At 44.9% G+C, this 26,239-nt stretch overlaps 2 protein-coding genes across 4 annotated transcripts in view; both read right to left on the reverse strand.

The window, feature by feature from the left end:
- Ube4a (ubiquitination factor E4A) overlaps positions 1–5,830 on the reverse strand; it is a 52,394-nt gene extending 46,564 nt beyond the window's left edge. The window contains exons 1-3 of one of the 3 annotated variants that reach the window (XM_052758617.1): positions 5,704–5,824; positions 3,283–3,374; positions 29–189 (exon numbers count right to left, since the gene is read on the reverse strand). In XM_052758617.1, coding sequence (XP_052614577.1) covers positions 29–149 — 121 coding nt within the window. In that variant the 5' untranslated portion in view covers positions 150–189; positions 3,283–3,374; positions 5,704–5,824. Of the gene's footprint in view, positions 1–28; positions 190–3,282; positions 3,375–5,691 lie in introns of all 3 variants that reach the window. The other 2 variants (XM_052758609.1, XM_052758626.1) reach the window with 2 other exon arrangements.
- Positions 5,831–14,899: 9,069 nt separating this feature from the next.
- Positions 14,900–25,205, reverse strand: LOC128104019 (T-cell surface glycoprotein CD3 gamma chain). Its single transcript, XM_052728770.1, has 7 exons — positions 25,106–25,205; positions 20,462–20,485; positions 19,511–19,741; positions 18,807–18,938; positions 16,525–16,568; positions 16,050–16,135; positions 14,900–15,134 (listed from the first exon to the last, which is right to left on the reverse strand). Exons 1-6 carry the CDS (start codon positions 25,158–25,160, stop codon positions 16,070–16,072), a joined length of 552 nt encoding a protein of 183 aa, XP_052584730.1. The 5' UTR covers positions 25,161–25,205; the 3' UTR covers positions 14,900–15,134; positions 16,050–16,069.
- Positions 25,206–26,239: the final 1,034 nt, after the last annotated feature.

The raw sequence follows: 26,239 nt of genomic DNA on the forward strand, positions 1-26,239 counted from the left end.
ATCTGCTGCCACTGGCTCCTCTACTCACCAGATTGCTGCTTCAGCTGCTCTTTTTGGATTGCTGCAAACTGCTTGGCATCAGCCAGGGAGCCGAAAAGAGCAGCAAAGGGGTTACTTGAGATGTTGTTGTTATTCTCCTGGTCTGTCATTTCACTTCAGGGTCTCCTCCATCCAGCCTAGGGGGCGGGGCTAGGCAAAGGACAAGAATTAGATTCAGAAGCACAGATAACACAAGCACTGGAGTGGACCCGCCCTTGTTCTTTTCCCATTTCTTGAGCACCACGCATTTGAAAATGCTCTGGAGTAAGACATGCCAATTCCTGTTCCCAAACTCAAGACATATTTGGCAAGATGGTTACAAACCTACCAACTGGACACAGCTCAAACAGTCAGCGGCTGCCGTTCCCACTAACTGTAACCACAGCACTGAGACGTACCACGAGAATTATGAACTTCCCGCAAGTTTTTAAGCTGGCAGACTAGTTTTCATTCACATGCAGAGGACAAGGTGGCACCTGCCCAGACCGCTACAATGCAGGGCTGAAGCTGGGAATTCCTTAGCTATACAGGAACTGATTTCTTCTTTTTCTAAAAGGCAGGTTTTCTTACATGGAGAGGGGAGGGGGTGCTCAAATTCACTATGTAGCTCAGGAGGACCTTGAACTCCTAATTCTTCTGCATACACCTAAGTGATAGGATTACATGCATGCACCACCATGCCTGGCTTGATACTCAGATTTGGAATGCTGAATCAGATATGAATGCTGGATCAAGGACAGAATCAGATTAGCTGTATGTTTGTAGGTCTCTCATGTATATTAAGTAACCTAATTCTACTCATAGGTTTAAAACTACAGATCTGGAGCTGGAGAGATGGCTCATCAATTAAGAGTGCCAGCTGCTTTTCTAGAAGACGTAGGTTCAATTCTCAGCACCCACATGGCAGCTCACTACTGTCTGTAACTCCAATCCCAGGGCATCTGATGCCCTCTTCTGGCCTCCACAGTCACCAAGCATGCACATGGTACACAGACATATGGGCAGGCAAAACATCTCCTCACATAAAACAAACAAATAAAAACAAAAACAAAACTACAGATCACTCTTCAACTAAAGTCTAAACATTCTTTTTTTTTTCTGTTAAAATGGGATAGGATCTTTTTATATAGCCGAGGCTGGCCCTGAACTCATGATCCTCCTGCCTCAGCCTTTAGAGTACTGGAGTTACTGGCATTCATTATGCTCGACTAGTCTTTTTTGATTCTATACTAATTTTTACTGCTTATCTATTTTTCTATATTCAAAAGACAAATTCAACTGTCAGGTAGACTAACATGATAGAGATAAAACACCTCAAAGATGAGGGGATAGGATAGGGAGGAGGAAGAACATTTGATCACCATTCGTTAATTAGTTAATTAGACAGACAGAGCCCCACTATAAAGCCGAAGCTTCCCTGGAACTCGATGGCTAGCTTGAAACTTATGCTCCTCCTGTCTCTGCCTCCTGAGTGCTAGAATTACAGGAGTGCATCACCATTATATGGTCTTGCCAAGGCTGGCCTGAGTGCATGACCCTCTTTGTTTCAGCCACCCCAGTGTTGAGATTATAGGAACAAATCACCACGCTTAGCTTACCTTCAGTTCATGGAAGTAAGGTTCCTTACAAAATGGTATTAACAAAAGCTACTACAAATTGGAAAAGTTACCCTTAATTACTAGAGGAAGAGAGTTTATATCACTTCTTGGCACTTCTGAGATATTTCGGTCAGTTGCTTTATGGCCTCTGCTATTTTTCCTGCATCAGAGCTAAAAGCTAATTAGCCATAGTGACTGCCAGTCATTCTAGTCTCCTCGAGGATGGTGCATGGCTTTCCTACTCTAAGGAAATGAACTCTTAGATGCTGCTTTACTTTTTTTTTTTTTTGCCATGTATATTCAGTTGAACTTAATAAAAAGTATCATATTTTATGTTGGAATTAACAGTCCTTGAGAGACTTTCTCCCATATAACCACTGGATAAGCTTAGTTCTCCTCTAATTCATGTGATGCCACACTCAACTGTCCTCTCATTGTTGGCTCCCTACCACCGTTCCCCTACCCCAAGGTATCCTGAACTCCAAAGATGGCAAAACGTATAATGAACTCTTGGCAATATTCCGGAGACAAAATAGCATCTTTTTCCTCAATATTACCATAGTTTTTTCCTCTGAGTATCAATTCCACTCAAGACATATATCCAGATGCATTGATCTCATCCACCGGTTCCAAGAAGCGGGGTAGATGACAAAGTGACTGATCTAAGAATGAGCAAAAGACCCTATCAAGGCTTATAGGAATCAGTGAACATTGTCTTTGGACTTCTGGCTGAATCGATTAAGAAGGGAACTCTTTCTTCTTTGGTTGCTAGACTAGTAAAACACAAGCCTAGGGTTGCCACCTTCCAGACTAACTAATTGCAAAAATTAGCTTGAAGAGAGAGAGAGAGAGAGAGGGGGGGGGGGGGGAGGCACACAGGTATGCAGGCAAAGTCCGTAACTGTATAAGTCAGTTTTAAGTGTGTATGTGTGTGTGATACAGGTGTGAGGCATATATGTATACAGCTATAGAGGCCAGTTGAGGATATTGGGTTCCTATTTCATCACTCTCCTTTCTCACTGGAGACAGGCTCTCTTACTGAACCTGGAGCTAAGATGAGAGCCAGCAAGCACTACCTGTCTCCATTGCCCATAGTGCTGGGGTTGCAGGTGTACATGTGGACACATCTAGCTCTTTATGTAGGTGCTGAGGATTTAAACTCAGGTTCTCATGCTAGGGCATCAATAGCTCTGACCCACTGAGTCATCTCCAGGCCTTTGCTGTTACTGAATGAAGCAGGGTCTCACTGTGTAGCCCAGGCTGGCCTTGAACTTGTAATGATTCTCTGCCTCAGTCTCCAAGTGCTAAGATTAAAGGCATGAATTACCATGCCTGGCTTGAGTAATTTTTAAAAATATAATTGAGATGAGCGGTGATGGCACACGCCTTTAATCTCAGCACTAGGGAGGCAGACCCAGGTGAATCTCTGTGAGTTCAAGGCCAGCCTGGTCTACAAAATGAGTTCCAGGACAGCTAGTCACACAAACGAGAAATCGTGTCTTGAGAAAACAAAACAAAACAAACAACAACCACCACCACAACGGTTTTTGCCTACCCTACTAAACTCATCTTTTTTGTATTTTCTTAAAACCAGTACAGAGAATTTCTTTCTCTAGAAACAAGGCTAAATGGTGTAATAACTTACAGGGAAAAGGAGGGCTGATAATCTGATGAAAATCTCTGTGGAGATTCCAGTTTAGATATAGTCATTGAGCTTACACATGTAAATTAAAGTACCTAGAAAGAAAAGAAAAGTCTCATAAAATGGAACCTTGGTATTTTGTTTGTTTTAAATTTCTCAGTTTGAGTACCGTGGTGCACACCTGTAATCCTTGCACTTGGGAAGTGGAAGCAAGAGGCCAGTCTAGGCTACACAGTGAGACCCTGACTCAGGAATAAATGAAGGGTTGAAGAGATGGCTCCTTTAGGATGATTTACAGCTCTATTCGAGGACCAGCGCCTGGACCCCAGTACCCATAACTGGGCAGCTCACAGCCGCCTGCAACTCCAACTCCGAGGGATCTCGCAACCACTTCTGTTCTCTGGAGGTATCCACACACTCTTACAGATACACATCCATAAATAAAGTTAAAAAAACATCTTTACAAGAAAGAAAGAAAGAAACAAAAGCTTGGAGAAGTGGCTTAGCAGTTAAGAGCACTTGCTGCTCTTCTACAAGACCAGAGTTAGTTTCCAGCACCCATGTGGGGCAGTTCATAACTTCCTGCAACTCCCGCTCTTGGGGATGCAATGTCCTTCTTTACTTCTGGGGGCATCTGCACATGTGGCATACACACATACAGAAACACACATGTACACATAAGTAAAATATCCTTTTAGAAAAAACAGTTAACAATAACAGTAATAAAAATAAACAAATCTCGCTGGGCGGTGGTGGCGGACACCTTTAATCCCAGCACTTGGGAGGCAGAGCCAGGCGGATCTCTGTAAGTTCGAGGCCAGCCTGGTCTACAGAGTGAGTTCCAGGAAAGGCGCAAAGCTACACAGAGAAACCCTGTCTCGAAAAACCAAAAAAAAACAAAACAAAACAAAAAAAAAAAAACCCAAATCTCTTGTTTTCAGCTGCCAGACAGAAACACACCCATTCCGTTGTTAGCTTTTGGGATGGTACAACCACTAGCCCTTCAAAGCCTTTGTATTTGATTTGTTTTTAATAAGCCTTTTGGATTTGATATGTTTTTAATAAGTCTTCCTTGATAACAAATTTCACTCTGCATACCTACTGCAAAAGTCTACATCTATAAGAAGTGTCTACCATTGGTCCCATAAATTTCTTCCATCCTCTCCTGATTTAAACTTTCACTTATGTAGAGTAATGTTAATCCTTTAAGGCAACTATTGGCTCCTGTGAGCGTACAGATATTTTAAGATCATGTCTGATCTGGTTTTAAAGTAGAACTACCAGTAGCACTTTAAAACGGAGACTGTCGAAACCAAGCTCTATGGATAGGGTTGGGTGGGGTGGGGTATAGTTCAATGCTAGAGCATTTAGTATTTGTGTATATATATATATAACATATATATATACACACACACACACACACACACACACACACACACACACACACACATACATACCAGCGCTTGTGTTCCAATCCCAGCAACTTCCTGCCCCCAGCCCAATTAAGCTGTACCAAATCGTACTCCATAAAGTCTCTATTTTGGAATAAAAAAATGTTTACAGGCTAACATGCTCTACCTAGAAATACCTTTAGTGCTACCTGCGGTATCGCAACAAAAATCCTTGTAACACATTTATTTGCAAGCTAGAAGGACCTCATCAAGTGAAACACATACTCACCCCAACCAAAAGCAAAACAAAACAAAACAAAAAACAAATAAAAAAAAAGAAAAAAACCCAAACTCCACCAAAACCTAGCATCCTGTCTTGGGGCGCATTTTATAGTTTTCTCTCTGGAATCAAAAAAGTCAATGACGGCGAGACAAAACTCATTCTTGCTCTAGGAGACAAAAACGGATCCTAAAGGGAACACCACTAAATACAAAGCTTCTGAGTTGTGGTCACTCAATCTGAGAATGTTTTCTCAGTCCAAGAAAAACTCGAGCATAATCTCAGAAGAGTTACAGCGACAAGCCCATCACTCGCCTTAAACATCAACATCTTGCTACATGCACTCAACTGGGTTGATTACTATGACTCTAGCTTCATTTCGTCCCTTCTGCATCTGGCTTTCTGTCGTCCACTCTTTATATTTTATCTTGGGGTTTGGCAAGAGATTCGTGGGCAGGAGGGAGACCCACCCACCGTGAGCAGGTCCTAGATAAAAGAAGTCGAAAGACAGCCACAGCCGACATTCGGGTCCTTTCTAGCAGGGTTTGGCAAAGAAGAACATGTGCAGAGACACCCGACGCGGGAGCACCATAAGGGTTTCCAGATCAGACAGGGTCGAAGTTCAAGAAGAGGGACCCAGGTCAGGTAAGGGAGAGCAGCAAGTGTGCAGAGGCCTGCACTGGCAATTGCTTAGCTGAGAACCCCGGCCGCAGTCCCAACACTTTCCTCCCCTGAAGATACCTTCTGTCTTACCAGAGCCTGAAAGGGCAGCAACGACGACACCTCACAGCCACAGCGACCAAAAGGTTCCCACTTCCGACTCAGCAAGGCAACCGGAGCTGACATCATCGATGAGCGCCGCGCCTGTCTGGTCTCTACCCTGCGCCGGAAGTAGGGGCGTTGTCGGTCCTCGCCCACTAATGGCAGGCAAAACACCGGCAGGGCGCACGCGCACACTAGCTGGCGGCTGGCAGGGGGGCGGGCCGGAAGCGGCCTTGGGATTGGGCGAGGCGGCGGGGCGGGGCGGGGCGGGGCGGGGTGGGGCGGGGCTGGTTCCGAGTTCAGTGGAATGTTAAGCTGGACCTTGGAAATCCATCTCTTGAGGGCAGATGCATTATTGTGACCTCTGGCTCTGCTCACAGACTGCGGCTTTCTGCTTTTTTCGCTCCCACCTGTCCTGTGGCCTTTTGGAGCCGACCCACTTTCTCTTTGTAGTTAACAATACCAACAAAGACAATGTCTAAGAAGTTTTGAGCAGGTATTGGTGCCAAGCAGTGTGCTATTTTGGGTTGGACTTAGTTTTATATATGCAATGGTAACAGTATACATCCTACTAGTCTGTTTTGAGGTACACAAAATTAATGAAAGCAGCAAGAGTACTGTTCACAAAATGAGAAAATGAGGAAAAAATTGCATGTCATAAGCAATCAAAGATTAATATTAAGAATATATATATAAAGAACTACAACTCACTGAGTGTGGTAGTCCATACCTGAAATCCAAGCCCTGGGGAGGGAGGTTACAGAAGAAGATCAGGAAGTTCATGCCAGTATGGGTTACACAGTGGTTCTCAACCTTCCAAATGATTTAACCCTTTAAGACCCCAACCATAAAATTATTTTCATTGCTACTTCATAACTGCAATTTTGCTACTGTTACAAATCATAATGGAAATATCTGATATGCTCCACCACCAACCCCCCCCCCCCAAAAGAGGTCTCGACTCACAAGTTAGGAACTCCTGGGATACACAGATTCCAGCCTTTTCTGGGTTATGTGGCAAAATTCTCAAGAAGAGAGGGGCGATGGGGGGGGGGGGTGGAGATTGGAACCCTTATCTTTTGTTGTTGTTGTTGTTGAGACAGGGTTTCTCTTGTGTAGCTTTGGAGCCTTTCCTGGAACTCACTCTGTAGCCCCGGCTGGCCTCAAACTCACAGAGATCCACCTGCCTCTGCCTCCCAAGTGCTGGGATTAAAGGCGTGCACCACCACTGCCCAGCAGAACCCTTATCTTTTGATTATGGAAATTTAAAATAGTGCAGCCTTTTTAGAAAAAAGTTTGGTGATTTCTGAAAATGTTAAACATAGCATTATTACACAAATCACATGATCCAGTAACCTAAATTTTATGATGTCCCTTACAAACTGAAAGTAGGGTTTAAATAGGAATTTGTCCACTAGAGTACAGCTGTATTCATAGTAGTCAAAAGGTAGAAACAACTCCGAATGTCCATTAATGGGTAAATAGATATTAACATAGATTACATAAGCCTAACACAAGCTTATGGTGTTAAAAAGGAATAGCGCTCTAATACATACTAAAACTGGACAGACCTTGGAAACCTGCTACATGAAGTAGGCTGGACACAAAGGGACACATGCTGTGTGAGTCCACTTATATGTAGTACCTAGAATAGGCAAGTTTATAGAGCTAGGAAGCAGGAAAATGTCGCTAAGGGTTAGGGATGAGTAGGGAACCGACTCAGAGTCTCTGTTCATGGTGATGAAGACGTTCTGGAAATGGACAGCGGTGACAGCTGCCCGACAGCTGGAAAGCACTTTTAACGCTGTGGAACGGCACATTCAAACATGACCGTGGTTTCCGTGGTGTGATAAAATACCCTCAGAAACAACGCCAAGAGGCAAGGATTGGTTTTGGCTCCCAGTTTCAGACCTTTTCACCTAAGGTCAGTCAAGGCAAAGGAAAATATGGCGGTAAGAGCTCGTGGCAGAGGCTGCTTACCCTTGACAGCAAGAGGCAGGGAGTGCTGTTGGTAGTGGGCTTCTTCCTCCCTGTGTTGTCAAATTTGAGCTCCGGGGCCACTGGATGGTTCATCCAGAGCAAGTCACACATCAACAAGTGTGCTTTAATAATCACCAGGATTGCTAAAATGGTAACTTTAGTCAGGCACATGCAATATGCCCATAATCCTAGCACTTGGGAGACTGAGCCAGGAGGATTCTGATTAAGTTCAAGACCAGCCTGAGCCACAAAGCAAGACCTTACCCCTAAAACACCAAATCAAAATAACAAAAGACTATAAAATAACAACTTTTGTGTCATGCACATTTTTATCACATACATAAAAGCACTGTGCACTGTTTGAGTATCTACTGCTGTTCTACCTCCTAAAGACATCGTATAGGGAAAAAATTCAGGTGTGTACATGAGTGTGCCTTTGTGATGTGTGCGTGTGAGTGCAGGTGTGCAAATGTGTGTAGATCAAAGACAACCTTTGAGAGTTGAAGTTTAGTTTTAAAAATTAAATGTTTCAGGGCAGGAGCGATGGCTCAGCAGTTCACGGTACTTGCTGCAAAAGGCTGATGCCTAGAGTTCAATCCCTGGAACACATGTAAAGGTAAGAGGAAAGCAGTTGTCTCCTGACCTCCAAGTGTGTGCTATGTCACACACGTGCACAGGTGTACAACATGCATACATACAATTACAGACTTGGTGTTAGAAGCGTAGCATGGCGGTGCACACCTTTAATTTCAGTAGTCAGTAGTCAGGAGGCAGAGGCAGGCAGATCTCTGAGTTCAAGGCCCAGTGTGGTCTATAGAGCCAGTTCCAGAACAGCCAGGGCTACACAGGGAAACCCTGTCTCAAAAAAATCTAAAAAGAAAATTGGTGTTAGAGATTATGAATTATGAATTGGAGGCTAGCCGAACAACACAGGAAAATTCAAGGGCAGTCTGAACTGTATATCAACACCTTGTCTCAACAAAAATTTCAATGGTTAGAAATTTTAAATATAAATCTTGCAGAGTGTGGTGGCACAATGCCATTAATATCCACTCTCAGAAGGCAGAGACAGATAGATCTCTGTGAGTTCAAGGCCAGCCTGTTCTATCAATAGAGTTACAGGTCAGTTAAGGCCACACAGTGAGACCCTGTCTTAAGTATATATGTAATGTAAATATATATATATATATATATATATATATATATATATATCTTAATATTTATAAATAAAAATACAACCTAAAAGTTACAAAAGACAAATGAAATCTATTACATGTGAATATTTGAAAATGTACATAAAACATAAGGAAAATTTAAAAATATTTACAAATATCACAAAAGATATAGTTTTCCCAGGTATGTACAGGGATGATACAAGCCAATAAGGAAAAAAACCCTCTAATTTGATATAAAAAAAACAAATGGTTGACTCCTAGTTTTATAAGGAAAATTAAAATTAAAGCTATATTGCGTGGGGCATGGTGGAGCATGCTGTAACCCCAGCACTTGGCACATGGAGGCGGGAAGTTCGAGCAGTCAAGGTCAGCCTTTGCTAGACAGTGAGTTTGAGGCTAATCTAGGCTACTTCAAACCAACCAACAAACACATAAACAGAAAACCCACCCTACACTGAGATGCTCCCTTAAAAATCATATTGACTCTTGTGGAATATTAGTTGAAGATGTGTTATATTTGTTTGTGCTGCGAAATATCTGTTTAATGATGCAAAGATGTGTTGCATTCTTTTTTTTTTTTTTTTTTTTTTGGTTTTTCGAGACAGGGTTTCTCTGTGTAGCTTTGCGCCTTTCCTAGAACTCACTTGGTAGCCCAGGCTGGCCTCGAACTCACAGAGATCTGCCTGCCTCTGCCTCCCGAGTGCTGGGATTAAAGGCGTGTGCCACCACCGCCCGGCGTGTTGCATTCTTTTATGTTGCGTCAGGCCAGGCATTCATAAGTGAGAATAAGTCTCTGTATATTTATTTGGGAGCTGGATGGCAGGCCCCCAAAAGAGAAAAACAAAAAACAAACAAACCCCCCAAACCAACTCCAATTGGCACAGCTCAAACATCAGCAATAAGGTGGTAACCCACGTGCACAGGAGCAGCAGGCACTGGTCTGCTGTGATTGGTAGTATACATTGATACAACTACTATGGAGTGAATTTTACTTGAATAAAATTACAGGTGCAGATATTTTCCAACTATACTTTTTATTCCTATTTGTAACTAATACTTTACACATGTTTAAAATGAAATTTATTATTAAAGCTAAAACAACAAAGCCCTAAAAACTACAAAACACAAGACCTAGGTGACAATCTCATGATTGTATTGTGCTCCAGTGGCTCTCATTTGTACCTTTAGCCTTAATCCTTTTTAATAGCTTTTCTGCATTTTTTTGTACTATTCCTGACCGATTAGTATTAAAAACAGACTTTCTCATTTAAAACCATGTATATACCTTAAAAATTTTTTTAGTGGCAATCAAGTCTAATATTCTAGGACTTTGGAGAACTGTTGCTGTCCATGAATCTATTTCATCCTGAAGAGTGACTGTGTTTTCCTGAACAATAGTTAACCTGTTTCTTGGTCTGAAGAGAGAGCTGGCTATGTTGAATTTGTTGGTTGCCTATTGCAGTGGCACCGGTGGTCACTGACCCTGTCAGGGCCATTTCTAGCAGGACTAGTAAAAGAATCTAAGGGTGTAAGTATTGCGGAACCTCTTTTGGAGCCTTGCTTCCTGGGAACACATCCAAGTCAGAGGCCAAGAGTATGAATCTGCACCTGTCTGTCTGGCAACAGGTGTAAACATTTTTCGGGCAGGTCAAGTATTTGCTGTAAGGACTGCTGTTCTTTGTTTTGTTTTTTGAGACAGGGTTTCTCTGTGTAGTTCTGGCTGTCCTGGATCTTGCTCTGTAGACCAGGTTGGCCTCGAACTCAGAGGTCCGCCTGCCTCTGCCTCCCGAGTGCTGGGATTAAAGGTGTGCGCCCTCACTGCAGGCAGATCTACTGTTCTTTTAACTGGTCTGGTATAGCCCTTTTGATTTCCCACACATCGGGCTTTTCTTATGACCTGCTCAGGTGGCCCAGTTAAACACACCCCTTTTGTGTTGCTAGTCAGGCTTTGGTTAGTGATTCCTACTCCAGTATGAGTAACTTGGCTTCCATGTAGAATATCCAGCAGCCATGCCTTAGGTAAAGGAGCTCATGACTGGCATTTATTAAAGCCAGCATTTTAAGACATGTCTTTCTCAGATGAAGGGTTTTCCTATGGTCAGTTTCCACATTATTCTTCCCTGGTTCCCTCCAAACAAAGGCCTGTTATGACCTTGACTCCTTTGTTCCTCTATGGGAACTGTCTTGCAGGCCCCTTGCATGGTAAAGTCCACTCATGAATGTCACAACCAGTATTGAAGATGACAAGACCAATAGGTCCCCCTCCACAACAATCCACAAGTGTTCTTTTGTCCTCTGGCCACTCGTCCATAGACTGTCGCTGGCTGGGGACATCTCCACGAGGAATCACAGTCTGTTTTACTGGTGTGGGCAGTTCCATCACAGCCTGGTGAGGTCAGAGGGATGATCCACACCTAGTCTACTCCTAGTAGAAGCACCGCCCTACGGCACTAAGGGTTGCTCTCCAGAGTAATTTATGTGACAGGGTCGGAGGCTGAGTAGGGTTGGCTTGGATGTATGTCCATGGGATTGGGAAGGGCGTAGAGAGGCAGAGTAGGAGCTGAGTTGTTGCCTCCACTCTGAGATTGTTTGGGCTGGTCAATTTCAGAAGCTAGTCTGGGTCACCTCTCACAGTGCATTCTGGCTTGGGTTCACTGAAGCCTTGGTGTATTCTGGCTTGATGTATCCACAACTTGACACCTGCAACTTCAAGAGCTGAGGAGGTGAACAATTTTTGCGCAGTGTCAGCCAAATCTTTCAAGAGACATTGAAGGCAAGTGTATCCATACTCTTGGAGGTCCTTTGAGACCTTTAGGAGCAGTAGAGGTGGGTGGCCAAACATAATTTCTGCTCTTTTTTAAATTTCATATTTTGGTTTTTCAAGATGGGGTTTCTCTGTGTAGTCCTAGTTATCCTGGAACTTGCTCTGTAGACCAGGCTGGCCTTGAATAAGAGATCAGCCTGCCTCTGCCTCTGCCTCTGAAATTAAAGTGCAGAATTAAAGTTGTGTGCCACCACCATGAGGCTCAAATATGATATCAAAAGGAGAGTAACCTTGAAGAACACCCTAAATAATACAAGTGGCAGAATTTCTGGCCAGGGAGGTTTGTTTCTTGGTAATGTTTGGCCTGTGCCATTTTAAAAGTTCTATTCATTCTCTCAATGAGGTCTGATAATTGAGGGCGGTACTGAATGTGCAAGGTCCAAGTTAATTCTCTGTGCAGGTAGAAAGAACTTCTACCCAGCCTGAAAAAGCACACACTATAATCAGCAAATATGGGTACCCTCTGCTGGATTGATCGTCAGTAAAGCCCACCTTTACATGTTTCAATGGATAAAACTCCTGGTTTTGTGTCAGCGTGGGGTGCCTTGGGTCCCTGCTTGAGCATTTGGGTCCCTTTCAAGCGCACTGCAGATAGGCTTTGCTAGCTTGTTGGATCAATGTTGGCAACCTTGTGACCATCAAATATCTTTGCAACAATTCTTGCAGAGCAGTTTTTCCAGGAGGGTTGCTTTATGAGCTTGCCTGACTAGGTGGGGGCAGTCATCTCAGGAATTAGTACTTTTCTGTTTGTAGCAGTAACCAGCCAGATCTCCTAATTTTCAGTAGCCCCTTAATCAATTTTCTCCCTTTGGTACATGAGGAGGGCTCTGGGAGCACAGGGAGTGTAAACATACCTTCTGGGGGATAAAGAGAAGGGAGACAGGGCTGTGTCTAGACCCAGGAGGGCAGCCTCTTTAGCTGCTTCATCTGCCAGCTGGTTTCTCCAACTGGCTCAACCTTGACTTCTTATGTAAGCCTGACAGTGACCACTGCCACAGTTGGGGGCCCAAACTGCTTCCAGGAGCTGGGGGATTCCGTCTCTGTTTTAAACTTCTTTGCCCCCTGAGGTAAACAGCCCCCCTTCTCTATATATTGTTATTTTGAGTCTCTTGACGTGAGGGGCATCCCCCTGTTGTAGGATTCAGTTCTATTTGTAAAGGTTCTGTATCTAAATTGGGGAGCAGCTGGACCTCTAAAGTCTGGCCGTGAGGAGAAAATATCTTGTATAATTTCTCTGCGACCATGGAGGGGCTCTCCCTCCTCTTCAGGCAAGTATGAGGCTGGGTTATACAGACGCCATCATCCGGGATGAGGGGAGGACCTAGGACTTCCCTTAGCTGGCACACTGGAATGGGCTCATCCCTGGAACACAGTGGTCCAGAGTCTGACCGAGCTGCCACCAGACGAGGTTGGTGAGCATTGTGCCAGGGCAGATACCACTACAGGGGGGCATCAGGTGGTCTTGCCTTGGATTCGGTAGGGAGGCAGCAACATGGGCAAAATTTCATCCTCTGGAGAACCTAGTGGGAGCACTTCCTTCCTTCTTCAGGCTTAACAGTTTTCGCACGACTGTGGGGTCTCACAGAGGGACTGCAGACCCCATGATGAGAAGAGTCCCCTAACCAGGAGCTGGGGGACTTTATAGCCCTGTGCTGGATGCGGGACAGCTTAAGGTCTTACTAGGGGCCACACCTATGTCCCTGTCACCTCTTATTACTGGAGGTGAGAGCCCGTTCAGGTGAAACCGCACGTTGGGGATCAATCAGACCCCATAGCCACAGAGCTGCAGGACCATTACAAGCATTCATCATTCATTCAGAAATTATACATTCTCATTTCAAATTCTCAGTCTATCCATTTCCCTGGAGACCAATCTAACTTTTCCTTAGAGACCAGTGCCACCTTAGTATCCCATCAAGGCTATGGATGCAAAATCCATGGGGTGATCAACCCCACGCTGGCTTTCCTGCCTGTCTCCCTGGGGTCTGGATGTCCCACCTAATCTCAACCTTCTCCCACTTGGAGACTCCAGTCCTGGGTCTCTCAGTCCCCTTGGCCACTGGAATGGGACCCTAGAATCCCATCAGGGGTGCATGCTTCCCAGTTCCAGAGACTTTTGGTGGGCTCAGAGACCCAAGAGTAGCCACTTTCTGGACCAACTGGGGTCAAGGTGAAGGAGATCTCACCAGGGGACCTCCAGAAATGTTGCTGATATCTTTCTGGAGTGAGCACTCCAACAGCAATGAGAACACAATGGAAGAGAGGTGATGTCACCAGTGGATTGAAGCCAGGACAGCTCCTGAGTGGCTTCGATCCTGGGTCCAGTTTGTATTCTCATCTTATACTTGAGAACCACAAGGTGGGGTGGGCAAGCAAGCAACTTCTGACAGAGGCTTATGTGGCAGCCAGCAACAGGTTGTTAGGGGCAACGACTCATTCTTTTAGCTATTTCTCCATGTTATTCTGTTCCAGGGAGCAAGTGAAATCGTGTTTGGCAAATAGGCAGTACAAGTAGTAAGTAAGTCACTAAATAAGTCAATGGCCAGTAATTGATCTTTTCTACCTTATTCTGCTTCATAATCTTCAGGTTGGATTAGGAGAAAATGCAAGCTATGTAGTGCTATATCATTGGTGTGAAGAATAGGGGAGGGGAGAATAAAGCATACTTGAGAACTTGCTCTTACATGCTTAGAGTATACCCAAGAGCATGTGTAAGAAGCTCACTTGCCAGTGGGGAAGGTTACCCTGTGGCTAAGGATCCAGGGGAAGGAGACCTTTCACTACATACTACATATATAATTCACTGAGTTATTATTATTATTATTATGTTTTTATTTATTATTAAAGTGGGTGTGATATGTATGTATGGGATGTGTGTACGCTTCACATGTGTGTGGAGATCTGAGAACGACGTGGTTCTCTTTTTTGACTTTTTGGAGGATTGAGCTCAAGCCTTTAGGCTTGTGTGGCAAACACTTTTACCTGATGAGCCACCACACTGCCATATTGGTCCACTGAATTATGAATGATGTAAGAACCTGATGAAAATTAAAAAGAAGGAAATGTCTATTTGGACAGAGATGTGGGTTATGCCTGATCTTTTAATTTTGTCTTTTACGATTTTCCCCAGTAGGTGGCGCTCTGCAGACACCACACTGCTTGTTCTCCCTTCACTGTTTTTTGGGGGGTCTGAGGGTAGGGTGCCGAGAATCTAACACAGAACCTCAAGCAAGCTGGACAAATGCTCCACTACCGAGTTACATCACCAGCTCCCCCAAGCTTGGACTTTTATTTTATTTTGAGAAAAACCCAAACTTTCTCAGATGGTTCGTCCTCTCTGCTTGCCACCTCTGCAGATTAACGGCAGGGCTGGAAAACTCTGTACTGGGCCCTCTCTGAAACACATTGCTTCGATCCTGGGTTCTAGATGGGAGGGGCAACACCTGCAATGAGAAAGAAAATTTGCAACTGGTCAGAAAACCAACTGATGTGTCTCAAATCTGTCTTCTTGATTGACACTGGGGAAGGGCTTGGTTGCTAGGCTTATTTAAAAAGTTAATAAAGGTTTTTAGGTTTTGTTTTTTTCCCTCTCTCTCCCTCTCCTTTCTCCATTTAATTAATCAATTAATTAATCAATCAATCAATCAATTAATTTTACTAGACCAAGATAGCTAGGAACTCACAGACAATCGGTTTTTGGAGGACTGGGGATTAAAGGCATACATCACCAGGCCCAGTTTGGTCTTTTTTTTTTTTTTAAAAGATTTATTTATTTACCACATATATAGTATGCCTGTACACCAGAAGAAGGAACCGGATATCATTAGAGATGGTTGGGAGCCATCATGTGGGTGCTGGGAATTGAACTCGGGACCTCTGGAAGAGCAGCCAGTGCTCTTAACCCCTGAGCCATCTCTCCAGCCCTGGTCTTTGGGTCTTAACAGCAATTTTGCCTTAGAGGGGACACTAGGTAGTGTCTAACACATTTTTGCTCATCATACAGCGTGGGAGAGGGGGTACCAGTGCCATCAGGCAGATAGAGGCCAAGGATGTTCCTGTAATGGCTAGGAAGTCCCTCATCACAAAGAAAAACTGTGGCTGTTGAGAAAATTTAATGAGGCTAAGGTTAATGTTCAGCATCTCTGTGGCTTGAGACTCTGCTCTCAGAGGATTTACAGATGCTTCTGTCACCCATGCAGTCAATCAGTCCTGGTACTAGTGACTTTAGAAAAGAGACTCCATCGTCAACCATGCACACCCCATTTCTCATCCTCATTGGAAAAAGGGGTTCAGCAGGGGCTAGGAAGCATGCCAACCATGCAGAGGCACGGCCCCAGGATGAATGGTGAGGGACCCACCTGCTCGAGTCTTGTTGAGCTCACTTCTTCCTCCGTTGATTTCCTTGGAGATGGCTGTATTGATCATCGTCCCGATCCTTGAGGGGCTGAAGAGGACAGCATCATCAACTCATGTTTCTATCTTTTATTAATTAACATGAAGCACATTCATTGGCTATTTTTATGAACAGAACTTCAGTGCTTCACAGCTCTAGGAGCCAAAAGAGAATGAGGAGACGGAAGGTCCCTGTGGAGTTTCTTCGTGTGTCTCAGTCAGTGTGTTCTTCAGCTTTTTCTGACCAGATCTTTACCTTGGTCTATCTTAGTCTTTTCCTTTATGTTTTCCATGCTATCCAACACAGCAACCATTCCATTATGGGGGCATGCCATAAGTAGCTCTTTATCCCTACAGTAGCTTCCAAAGAACTTGCCCCCAATCCTGAAGGTCCACCCCAACCAAATGTAGCACTGTTTGTCCTCATCCCTGGCACTTTACCTGGTAGAGCTGTTCATTTGGCAACAGAGTCTGCTTGTCTGAAGCTGCACAAAAAAAAATAGACAAAAAATACATTCAAAGACAGAATGATAAATTCAATTATTCACATAATGGAATTCTAAGTAGTATAAGAATCATCAGCACAGAAGAATATGGATCCTTCTCAAAGCACATTAGTGAGCAAAAATGCTACACACAAGACTGTGTACCGCACAAGTACATTTCTACAAAACTAGAACCAAGCAAAACATCTCTATGGTCAGAGGTCAGGATAGTGCTCATGCTTAGGCACAGGGAGTGGCCAGAAGTAACCATCAGTAGGGCTTTTATGGGGTTGGTAATACTCTGTTTCTTAAACTGAGTGCCCGATGCACAAATATGTTTGTTTTGTTAACTTTTTTTTAGTTGTATTCTTGTGATTCACTTTTCTATATGTTGGTTTTACTTCAATAAAAGGCTTCTTCTTGAGGGACTGGGGTTGTAGCTCGGTTGGTTGAGTGCTTAGCATGTGTGAGGCGGTGAGTTTGATCTCCAACACTGCATGTACCAGGTGTTGCAGCATATGCCATGATTCCAACACTTGGGAGGTAGAAGCAAGCGGACCAGAAGCACAAGGTACAGTTACATAAGACTTTTTTTTTTTTAAAGAATGTTTTCTTTCCTTTCTTTTTTCTTCCTTCAGGACAGGATTTCACAATGTAGCTCTGGCTGGCCTAGAGCTCTCTATGTAGACCAGGCTAACCTCAAACTTGAGGTGATCCCCCTATCTCAGCTTCCTTCATGCTAGGACTGCAGATGTGAGCCACTACACTTGGCTTCAATAATTAATTCTGTGTGTGTGTGTGTGTGTGTGTGTGTGTGTGTGTGTGTGTGTGTGTGACAGCATCTCACTATGCAATAACCCTTAGCTAGCCTGGAGCTCGATATATAGACACTAGGCTTAAACTTATAGAGATTCACATGCCTCTACCTCTGGAGTGCTGGGATTAAAGGCATGTGCCATTATACCTGTCTTCAATAAAGTATTAAAACAGAGAGAGAGAGAGAGAGAGAGAGAGAGAGAGAGAGAGAGAGAGAGAGAGAGATCAAGCATGGTAACTGATGCCTGTAATCTCACTCCTTGTGAGGAACTCCAGGGATTTGAGCTAGCCTGAGCTACATAATGAGTTCCAGCCAGAGCTACCATACAAGACCCTGCCTTAATAAAACAACAACAGAAAAAAAAAAAAGAAAGGAAAAAAAAAGAGGCCAAATCTTAGGCTGGTCAAATATGCTGGGATAATAAGAAATGTCATTCTTCCCTGCCCCACAGAGACATAGGGTCACCAGTTATGCACATTAGTAATATGCACCAACTTGGTCTCCCCGCTGGGTCTATTTTGATAAGAGGGAAGTCCAGGGTCTTAGTTGGTCCCATCTCTTAACTCAGGACATTCTTTTACTTCTTTCCCCCTCCCCTCCCCGGTGAGACAGAATTTCTCTGTATAGCAGTACTGGCTGTCCTGGAACTCACTCTGTAGACCAGGCTGGCCTCGAACTTACAGAGATCCACCTGCCTCTGACTCCTTAGCTCTGGGATCAAAGGTGTGCACCACCACTGCCTGGCTCTTTTACTTCTTTTTCCTTCCGGAACATAGGAATGATCTCAGGACTTCACACATGCTGCATAAGTGTTTTATACTGAGCTACATCCCTCAATTATTTATTTATGTGTTTTGTTTGTTTTGTTTTGAGACAGGGTCTCATGTAGCCTAGACTGGCCTTGAACTCACTATGTAGCCTTGACCTTTGGATCCTCCTGTCTCTACCTCCTAAATACTGGGATTACAGGCTTGTGTCACCATACCCAGTTTTATGCAGTGATAGAGACTGAATCAATTCAGAGTTTGAAGTAAGCTAAGCAGGTGCTCTACTAACTGAACCGTATCTCCAGCTGCTCCCTCTTCATTTTGAGACAGGGTCTTATGTAGACCAGGCTGGCCTCAAACTCTATGTAGCTGAAAATGAAAATTCTCTAGCCTCCATCTCTGAGTGGGATCATAGGCACATGCTACCACATCTGGTCTGTGTATTCTAGGGGCTGAACCTTAGGCATTGTGCAAACTAGGTAAGCAGTCTACTAACTGAGGTTTATCTCCCACCCCTGAGCCCTTTACAAATTTTATTTTAAGACAGGGTATTGCTCTGTTGCCCTGGCAGGCCTTGAACTCAGGGCCCTCCGGTCTCAGCCTCCTAAGTACCTAGGATTACAAGCATGCACCACCACATCTCGTTTCTTTTACCTCTTGACTGTCGAACTCCATCCTGCCCGGCAATGAAGTATACACCAACAGCCAGGAAGAAAATGCTGATGATTTCCGCCAAGATAAAACCGAATACGGTGCCTGTATTCAGCTCAATGCAGTTCTCACACACTGTGGGGAACAAGACAAAGGGAGCGACAGACCTCTTTCAGGACATAAGGCATTCTTGCATTTTTCTTTTCTCCTGCCCACCAGCACCAATGCCTCTGCCCTAGGCAGCAGGCTCCTCCCTTTATGTGTGGTATGGCAATGGAGGACCCTCGCCCCAAGAACTGTTGCTTCTCAGTGTTCCTCTCTGAGAAGTGCCAGGGAAGTCTAACCAGTCCTACAATCAGGAACTAGGTGAAGAAGAAGGAGGACCTGGTCTCCAGTCTCAACGACCCTCCTCTCCTCACCACTGCACACCAATCCCAGGTTCCCTCCTCCCAACTGATTTATTTGCTGAACTGCTTTATCCATGAGGTCCACCCAAAGGTTAAACAGGTTGTACAGGGCTGTGCTTTCTCAAGAAGCCATGGGAAGTGTCAATTTAAAGAGTAGTAACCCCAGACAAAGAGAACTAGCTATTATTATTACCATAAATCACTGCTTAGCATCCATTCACACCTCGTCCTAGATGGTAAACCCACCAGAACAGTAAGTACTGCTGAATTCCCAACAGACATTGTGAAGGGGTTACATACTTCTGTAATACACTTGGAGTGGCTTTGACTTGCCCGTTGGTCCTTGACACCAATACATGCCCCGGGGGTCTTTGGCACTACTTCCTAGATTCCACGTGTGTTTAGTTACATTCGGACTTATTGTGTGCCCGTCTTTAAGCCACATGATGGTCTGGTCTTTCAAGCCACATGTCAGAAATACAGAGCCATCCCCTCGATTGTCATCCACTTTTATCAAATGGTCTTGGTTTTCTGGAAAGGAAAAAGTCATAGTTCTGTGAAAGGTCTTTGTAATTGAACCAGAAGACCATTCCAACACTCTCTCTACCTTGTTACAGTGCATGCAAATCACATGTGGATCATGTTAGAATTTCTGGTCTTATTTAGTAGTTCTGTGGAGGTGAGATCTGTTACTAACATGCTCCTAGATGATGCTAATGCTGCTGATTCAGTCATATTTCAAGACATGCTTAGTTACTAGGATCTTGTTTCTACTGCAAGAATCAGACAATTAATTGCTTGGGTCTAGGGAAACTGCCCAGAATGGGTCCCAGCAGGACACACTGATTTGGTTGATAACAGAAATGTCAGCTCTCTGATTTTTACCACCTCATCTGTTCAAAACTATTCCCTTTCTAAATTATGAGACTACTGGTTTTTAAAAAACGAGTGTGTGTGTGTGTGTGTGTGTGTGTGTGTGTGTGTGTGTGTGTGTGTATGTGTGTGTATGAGTATATGTCATGTATGTACAGGTACTCACAGAGGCAAGAAGAGGGTGTTGGGTGTCCTAGAGCTGGAGTTACAGACAGTTGTGAGCCATCCCATGTGGGTGCTAGAAGCTGGACTTATGTCCTCTGGACGTCCTCTTGACTGCTGAGCTATCTCCTCAACCCCTGAGACTACTGTTGTAGGAAGCCATACTTCTATGGAGTGCCTCAGAATTTGAGAATAGAGAGAAATCATTTCTCTTACCTTGTTTTGCCTGGGTCACAGTACCTGGCAAGACAAAAGAAAGATAAAGAATCAGTTGGGCATGGGCTGGTTCTGACGTGCCAAGGTATTTGCATGGTTACTTGCGGTCAAGATCAAGAGAGATACTAGTCCACGGCAATGGCTGTATCTGTGTTTCTTTACTGGCTGTAGCCTAAATCACCAAACTGAATTAAACATTACTGTGTTTGGTCTTTGCTCTACCTTTTTGGGTCGGACTTTCTTTCTTTCTCTAATATTTATCTTATTTTTAGTTGTGTGTAGCTGAATATGAACATCAGAACAAGTCCATATATGCATGAGAGTTCAGCTGCTTCTGGAGGCCAGAGGCATCAGATATCTGGAGCTGGAGTTATAGGCAGTTGTGAGCTGCCTGGGGTAGATGCTGGGAACCAAACTCTGGTCCTCTGCAAGAACAGCATGCTCTTAACCACTTAGCCATCTTTCTGGCCCCTCTGGGTGGGAGTTTCTAAATCTTTGGGATTTCTTGAATGATAAGTGTGCCTTTGTTGTTCATAGTAGACTCTTGGCTATCCTGACTTTATGCTAAAGAGATGATTTGAGATGGGGCTGGTCAAGTTTTACTTTCTAGAGAATGAGGATTTTGAAGCTGCTTCTAACTCCGGTGCTTCTACAAATGTATATGAAAGATAATAGAAGACTCCACGCTGCAGTTTCTATAAGTTTGTTATCTGTAATGGGGCGGAACTTTGCAGCGATGTAGCTGTTTTGAGGCTACCCACAATCCTGCACTTAACCCCTCACCCTTTCTCTGTAAGTAAGCCAACTAAAGGAATTCACTAAGCTGGACTTTGGTAGAATTATTACTTTGATCTGCATCAGTGTCCTACCTGAAGTGAATAGATGTTCATGTCTCTCCAGGAAAAAGTTAGCATAACAAATTGGTGCTCAAACATGGGCATGGCAGAACCAAAGGTCTCGGGAGGAATAATTTCATGGCTCTTGCTTTGGGTAGCAAGGTATGCAACTGAGGCTAAGCCATCTGAAGATGGGGCATCATGGAAACCATTCCAATATGGCTGTCCCTTCCCCCATGTGGAATAGAGTGATATGCCATTTTTACTATGGTGGCAGTTTCATGGACCTTACTACAGATAGTAAGACATAACTAAGACTGGACCATCAGAGAGTAGACTGTCAACAGGGCATATCCTGGGATGGCTGTCTTAAGGATTTAATAAAACTCAGCCAGGCGGTGGTGGCCCACACCTTTAATCCCAGCACTCGGGAGGCAGAGGCAGGTGGATCTCTGTGAGACCAACCTAGTCTACAGAGCGAGTTCTAGAACAGCAGTGGCTACGCAGAGAAATCCTGTCTCGAAAAACCAAAAAAAAATTAATAAAACATAAAATATGACAGAGAGAGGGGTGTGATGGTGCACACCTTTAATCCTAACACTTGGGAGGCAAGGTGCACAGATTTCTGAAAGTCTACATATTGAGTTCCAGGATGCAATGATTCATAGTGATACCCTGTCTTAAAAAATGAGGGAGAGAGAGAGAGAAAGAGAGAGAGAGATAGGAGAGAAAAACAGAGCGGTGGAAAGAAGAGGAGAGGAGAGGAAAAGAGAAATAATTAATTCTGCTCAAGAAAAAAGCTTAGTGAAGGAAATGACATTTGGCCTATATTGAAGAACAAGGAAAAGCTCACTGAATAGGGAAAGGCATTTTGGATAGGAAAATAAATAGCTCATTAAAGATACAGATTTGGAAGAGGTGGGGCTAGATGTAGAGTTAGTGATGGGGGAGCTAGTCATTAGTCCAAGTTTAACAGAAGCAGCTGGAAGCATCAACTGCCTTACAACTTCTGCAGGCTGATGCTGTTTATGAATGACACCAGCGCAGTGCCTAGAACATGGGAGGAGCCTACTTTTCAGATGAGTGGTTATGGGAGTGAATGGGGTAAATGGACACAACAGTTGAATATATTATTATTCTAAAGATTTACTTTATGTGTATGAGTGTTTTGCTTGGTGTGTACATGTGTACTGGGTGCATGCCTGGTGCTGGTGGAAGCCAGAAGAGAATGTCCCAATCTCCCGGAACTGGAGCTACAGACAGTTGTGAGCCACCTTGTGGGTGCTGGGACTCGAACCCTGGTCCTCTACCAGAGCAGTAAGCGTGCTCTTAAACGCTGAGCCATCTCTATGGCCCCTAAAAATATTTTTACTGGCCCTGATCTCTAATCACCTGGCTGTATCATAGGAGAGCAAGGAGACTCTCCATGCTACTCAGAGTCAACAGGAAAGGAGATGGCAGTGACTGCTGACATTGTTGACATTTGCATATCTAAGTGTGGTCTCCTGAGACTCAAGAACCCCGGTAGCCAAATATCCAACTGACCGGTGTGAGAACCGAGTTCAGAGGGCAGTGGTGTTCAAGTGTCCACAACTTCCTGGTGACTGAGCTGGACTCAGGGCTTAGCTTTTCTGTTGCTTAACCTGGTATTCCTTCCAGAAGCCTCCCTCGGGCTCTCAGTATTGTCTTTTAGCCCGTGTTGTCTGTGGCTTCCTCCATTTTCTCTCAGGGAGGCTTCTCCACTCTCGCCAGCTTCTCCACGGCTCCCACTCGGCTGTGGTCTACATAGTGTCACCACAGTGACTCCCTCCCTCCCCGTGTGGAGAGCAGCGGTGCTGCTGGGTCCTGCTTCCTGTCTGAGCCCGCCTCTTGAGAGCCCCGCACCTGCTTCCTGCTCCTCTTACCTGTACTGCTGCCTTCCCGCGTGCCCTGGACTCTGCCCTCAGCTCTGTCTTTCCGATATCTACTCTAGACCTTCATTACGCGCATCGCCTTCTCCTTTAGCTAAACCACGTGTTCGCCCATCTTTTAATTCTTTTTTTTTTCCTCTCTCAAGACGGGGGTTTCTCTGTGTAACAGTCCTGGCTGTCCTAGAAGTCACTCTGTAGACCAGGCTGGCCTCCAGCTCACAGAGATCCGCCAGCCTCTGCCTCCCGAGTGCTGGGATTAAAGGCGTGCGCCATCTCTTCTGCCTCTCACTCAAATCCCGCCCCGGCACAGCTCCACCTTTGTTACTCTTTATCACCCCCTCCACCTTTTTTTTTTTTTAAACCGGTCTGGCAGCCACTCAAACCAACCCTACTGAAACTGTTCCAATCAGCCATGATCTTCATTTCATCAAATCCCACAAACTAAAAATTTAAATATATTCTTACAGTAGTGGATTATGTTCAACCTTTTATACCCTGTCTGTTGTTGCTGTTTTGAGACAGGGTTTTGCACAGTCTAGGCTGACCTAGAGTTTGCTGTATAGCCCAGGTTGCCCTGGAACTCCTGGTTTTCCTGCCTCTGCCTCCAGAGTACTGAGTTTAGATGCCACTACATCCAGCAAATATTTCATACCCTCTTGCTTCCTTAGAGCTCCATCTTCAGTTCTTTGTTTTTGACACATCACAAGAAGGTTTTGTAGTTTCAAGAATTTTCAGGCCTTTAGCTGGGTGTGGTGGCTTATGCCTATAACACCAGCACTCAGGAGGCTGAGGCAAGAGGAATGTCTATGAGTTGGAGGCCAACCTGGGCTACATAGTAGAACCCTCTTAAAAAGGAAAGGAGGGAGGGACTCTGTGATGGATCAGCAAGTAAAAGGACTCGAAGTCCAGCCTGGTGGCCTGAGTGTGATTCTAGGCCCCACACAGTAGAGAGAGAACCAGCTCCTTCGGGTTCTCCTCTGACTGCCATATATGTATGACGGCATGCAGACACCCTCACACTCAAACACAAAACAGACAATCACACAAACAAATAAAAAGATAATTTTCATGACTTTAGCTTCCCCCCGGGGTACCCAGGTGTCAGCCTAATTCACCTACTTCCTATTGGATATTTCACACAGGCGTCCCCATGCTGCACCTTGTACTCAGTGTGTCTGGTGAAACCAATCTCTCTAATGACGCTCTAAACTCTTGAGAACAGAAGGTTTTTATTCATCTTTTTATTCTCTGGAGTCTCACATGTCTGGACCTTGCCATGCTTGTTGACTAGTTAAACAGCTTTGTAGACAAATGTTCCATAGGTCCACTGAATATACCCTTTTCTCTCAGTTTCCTTATCTGAGCTGTGTATGTGTGTGTGTGTGTGTGTGTGTGTGTGTGTGTGTGTGTGTGTGTGTGTGTGTCTGTCTGTCTGTCTAACTGACCTGAAGGTGGTGATTTGTCAAGGCTGGCTGGCCTCCTAGAAAGCCCCAGGGATCCATCAGTCTCTGCCTTCCCAGCACTGTGATGACCAGAATGTGCTACCACACCCTCATTTTTAGTGAGTTCTGGGGGTTGAATTCAGATTCCCATGCTTGCATGGTAAGCACCTTACTGACTGAGTCATTACCCGGCTGCACGGTCCTTCTGAACTGCATTCACGCCTAAGATGGCGGTAGTGCCGTCCTCTCTCTAGCCAGTTTAGCCCTCTGGTCCCTGTGCTTCTTTCCAGCAGAGGACGGCTGGGGCCCTCATTTTTGCCTCTCCTTCTTTGAATTCTGAGATGACAGATGAAGTTGGCTCAAGGTTAATTAGGATTCCAGTAACCCTGCCTTCCTGGTCATGGCCTCTTCTCATGAGCCTTCCCCTGGCTGTCAGACCCTCAAGTAAACTCTTACCTTGAAGAAGCAAGATCACCAGGACGAGGCCAGTCAGACCCTTCTCCTGTTCCATGTCAGTCTCTTTCCTTCTCTCGCAGAGCTGTGGAGGTCCCCTAGCAGCCAGCCAGCCAGCCAGCCAGCCAGCCAGCCAGCCTGTGCAACAGCTAGCCTGGCTCCGCCCAGCATCCTTTGAGCTGGGGCTCTGAGCAGAGGCAAAACCCAGTGTCCCCACCCTCTCCTTAAAGTGTGGGCAGCAGGGGCCCCAGCAGGGATGCTTCTGTGCAGGCATATCTCCTGTTGTTGTTGCTGAGGCTTGCATTTGTCAGGTAGCGGGGAGTGAGAGTGAGGGGTCTAGACTCCCATTTGGAAACCCCCTTATCCTTAGAACCTCTTTGCATAATGGGTCGAGGACTGTCTGTAGTTGTTGCTAGGACTAGACTTGTTTCTCACTGGACCCCAGAATGCAAGGATTTAGGTAGGACTTTTAGGTGGCTAGGGCTGGAGTTCAGAATGGAAAAGCATCTTAGTGTAGACCTTCATTGAGCGATTTTGTCCCTGTTCTTTTGAGAACATCAAAGTGGTACCTACCTGAAAATAGGTAGGCCCATCCCAACAGGACAGCTAGCATATTTCTCGGCACACAACCCCCGGGCTACTTCCAGGGTCTCAGGCCATTGTCTCATTCAGTCAGTCAATGGGTAACAGAAATTCACAGACCTCCTACGTGACACCAGGCACAAGCCTATAGTTCGGCCCCAGGCAGATGACCTTCTAACTGTGGCAGTGTGGAAAGTTTCAGATCCCCACAGCCTGTGGTAGAGAAAGTCTATTGTCTGCTGGGGAGGCTCGATTATACAGTGAGTGGGTTATATGGTTAAGTAGAATCTCATACTGAGAAGACTTGATGTGGCGGCACCATGTAAACACCCCTCTCCAAATCCTTATGGTGATACCAAGGGAGACAAGCTCTGAAACACTCCATGCTTGGTGCCATGGGTACTACACACTGGATCTAGGATTCAGATGTCTGACTTGGGGTGTTTCTGAAGTCCATCTGGCTAGAAGCAGCTTGATGTAGTGCCCAGACTGCCCTGGGAAGGGTCCTGAAACTGACCAGAAACAAATGGGAGGAACTGTTAATGTGGCCTGTCT

This window comes from Peromyscus californicus, unplaced genomic scaffold (assembly GCF_007827085.1).
Source record: "Peromyscus californicus insignis strain IS unplaced genomic scaffold, ASM782708v3 Scaffold_11__1_contigs__length_118956290, whole genome shotgun sequence".
Classification (NCBI taxonomy): Eukaryota; Metazoa; Chordata; class Mammalia; order Rodentia; family Cricetidae; genus Peromyscus; species Peromyscus californicus.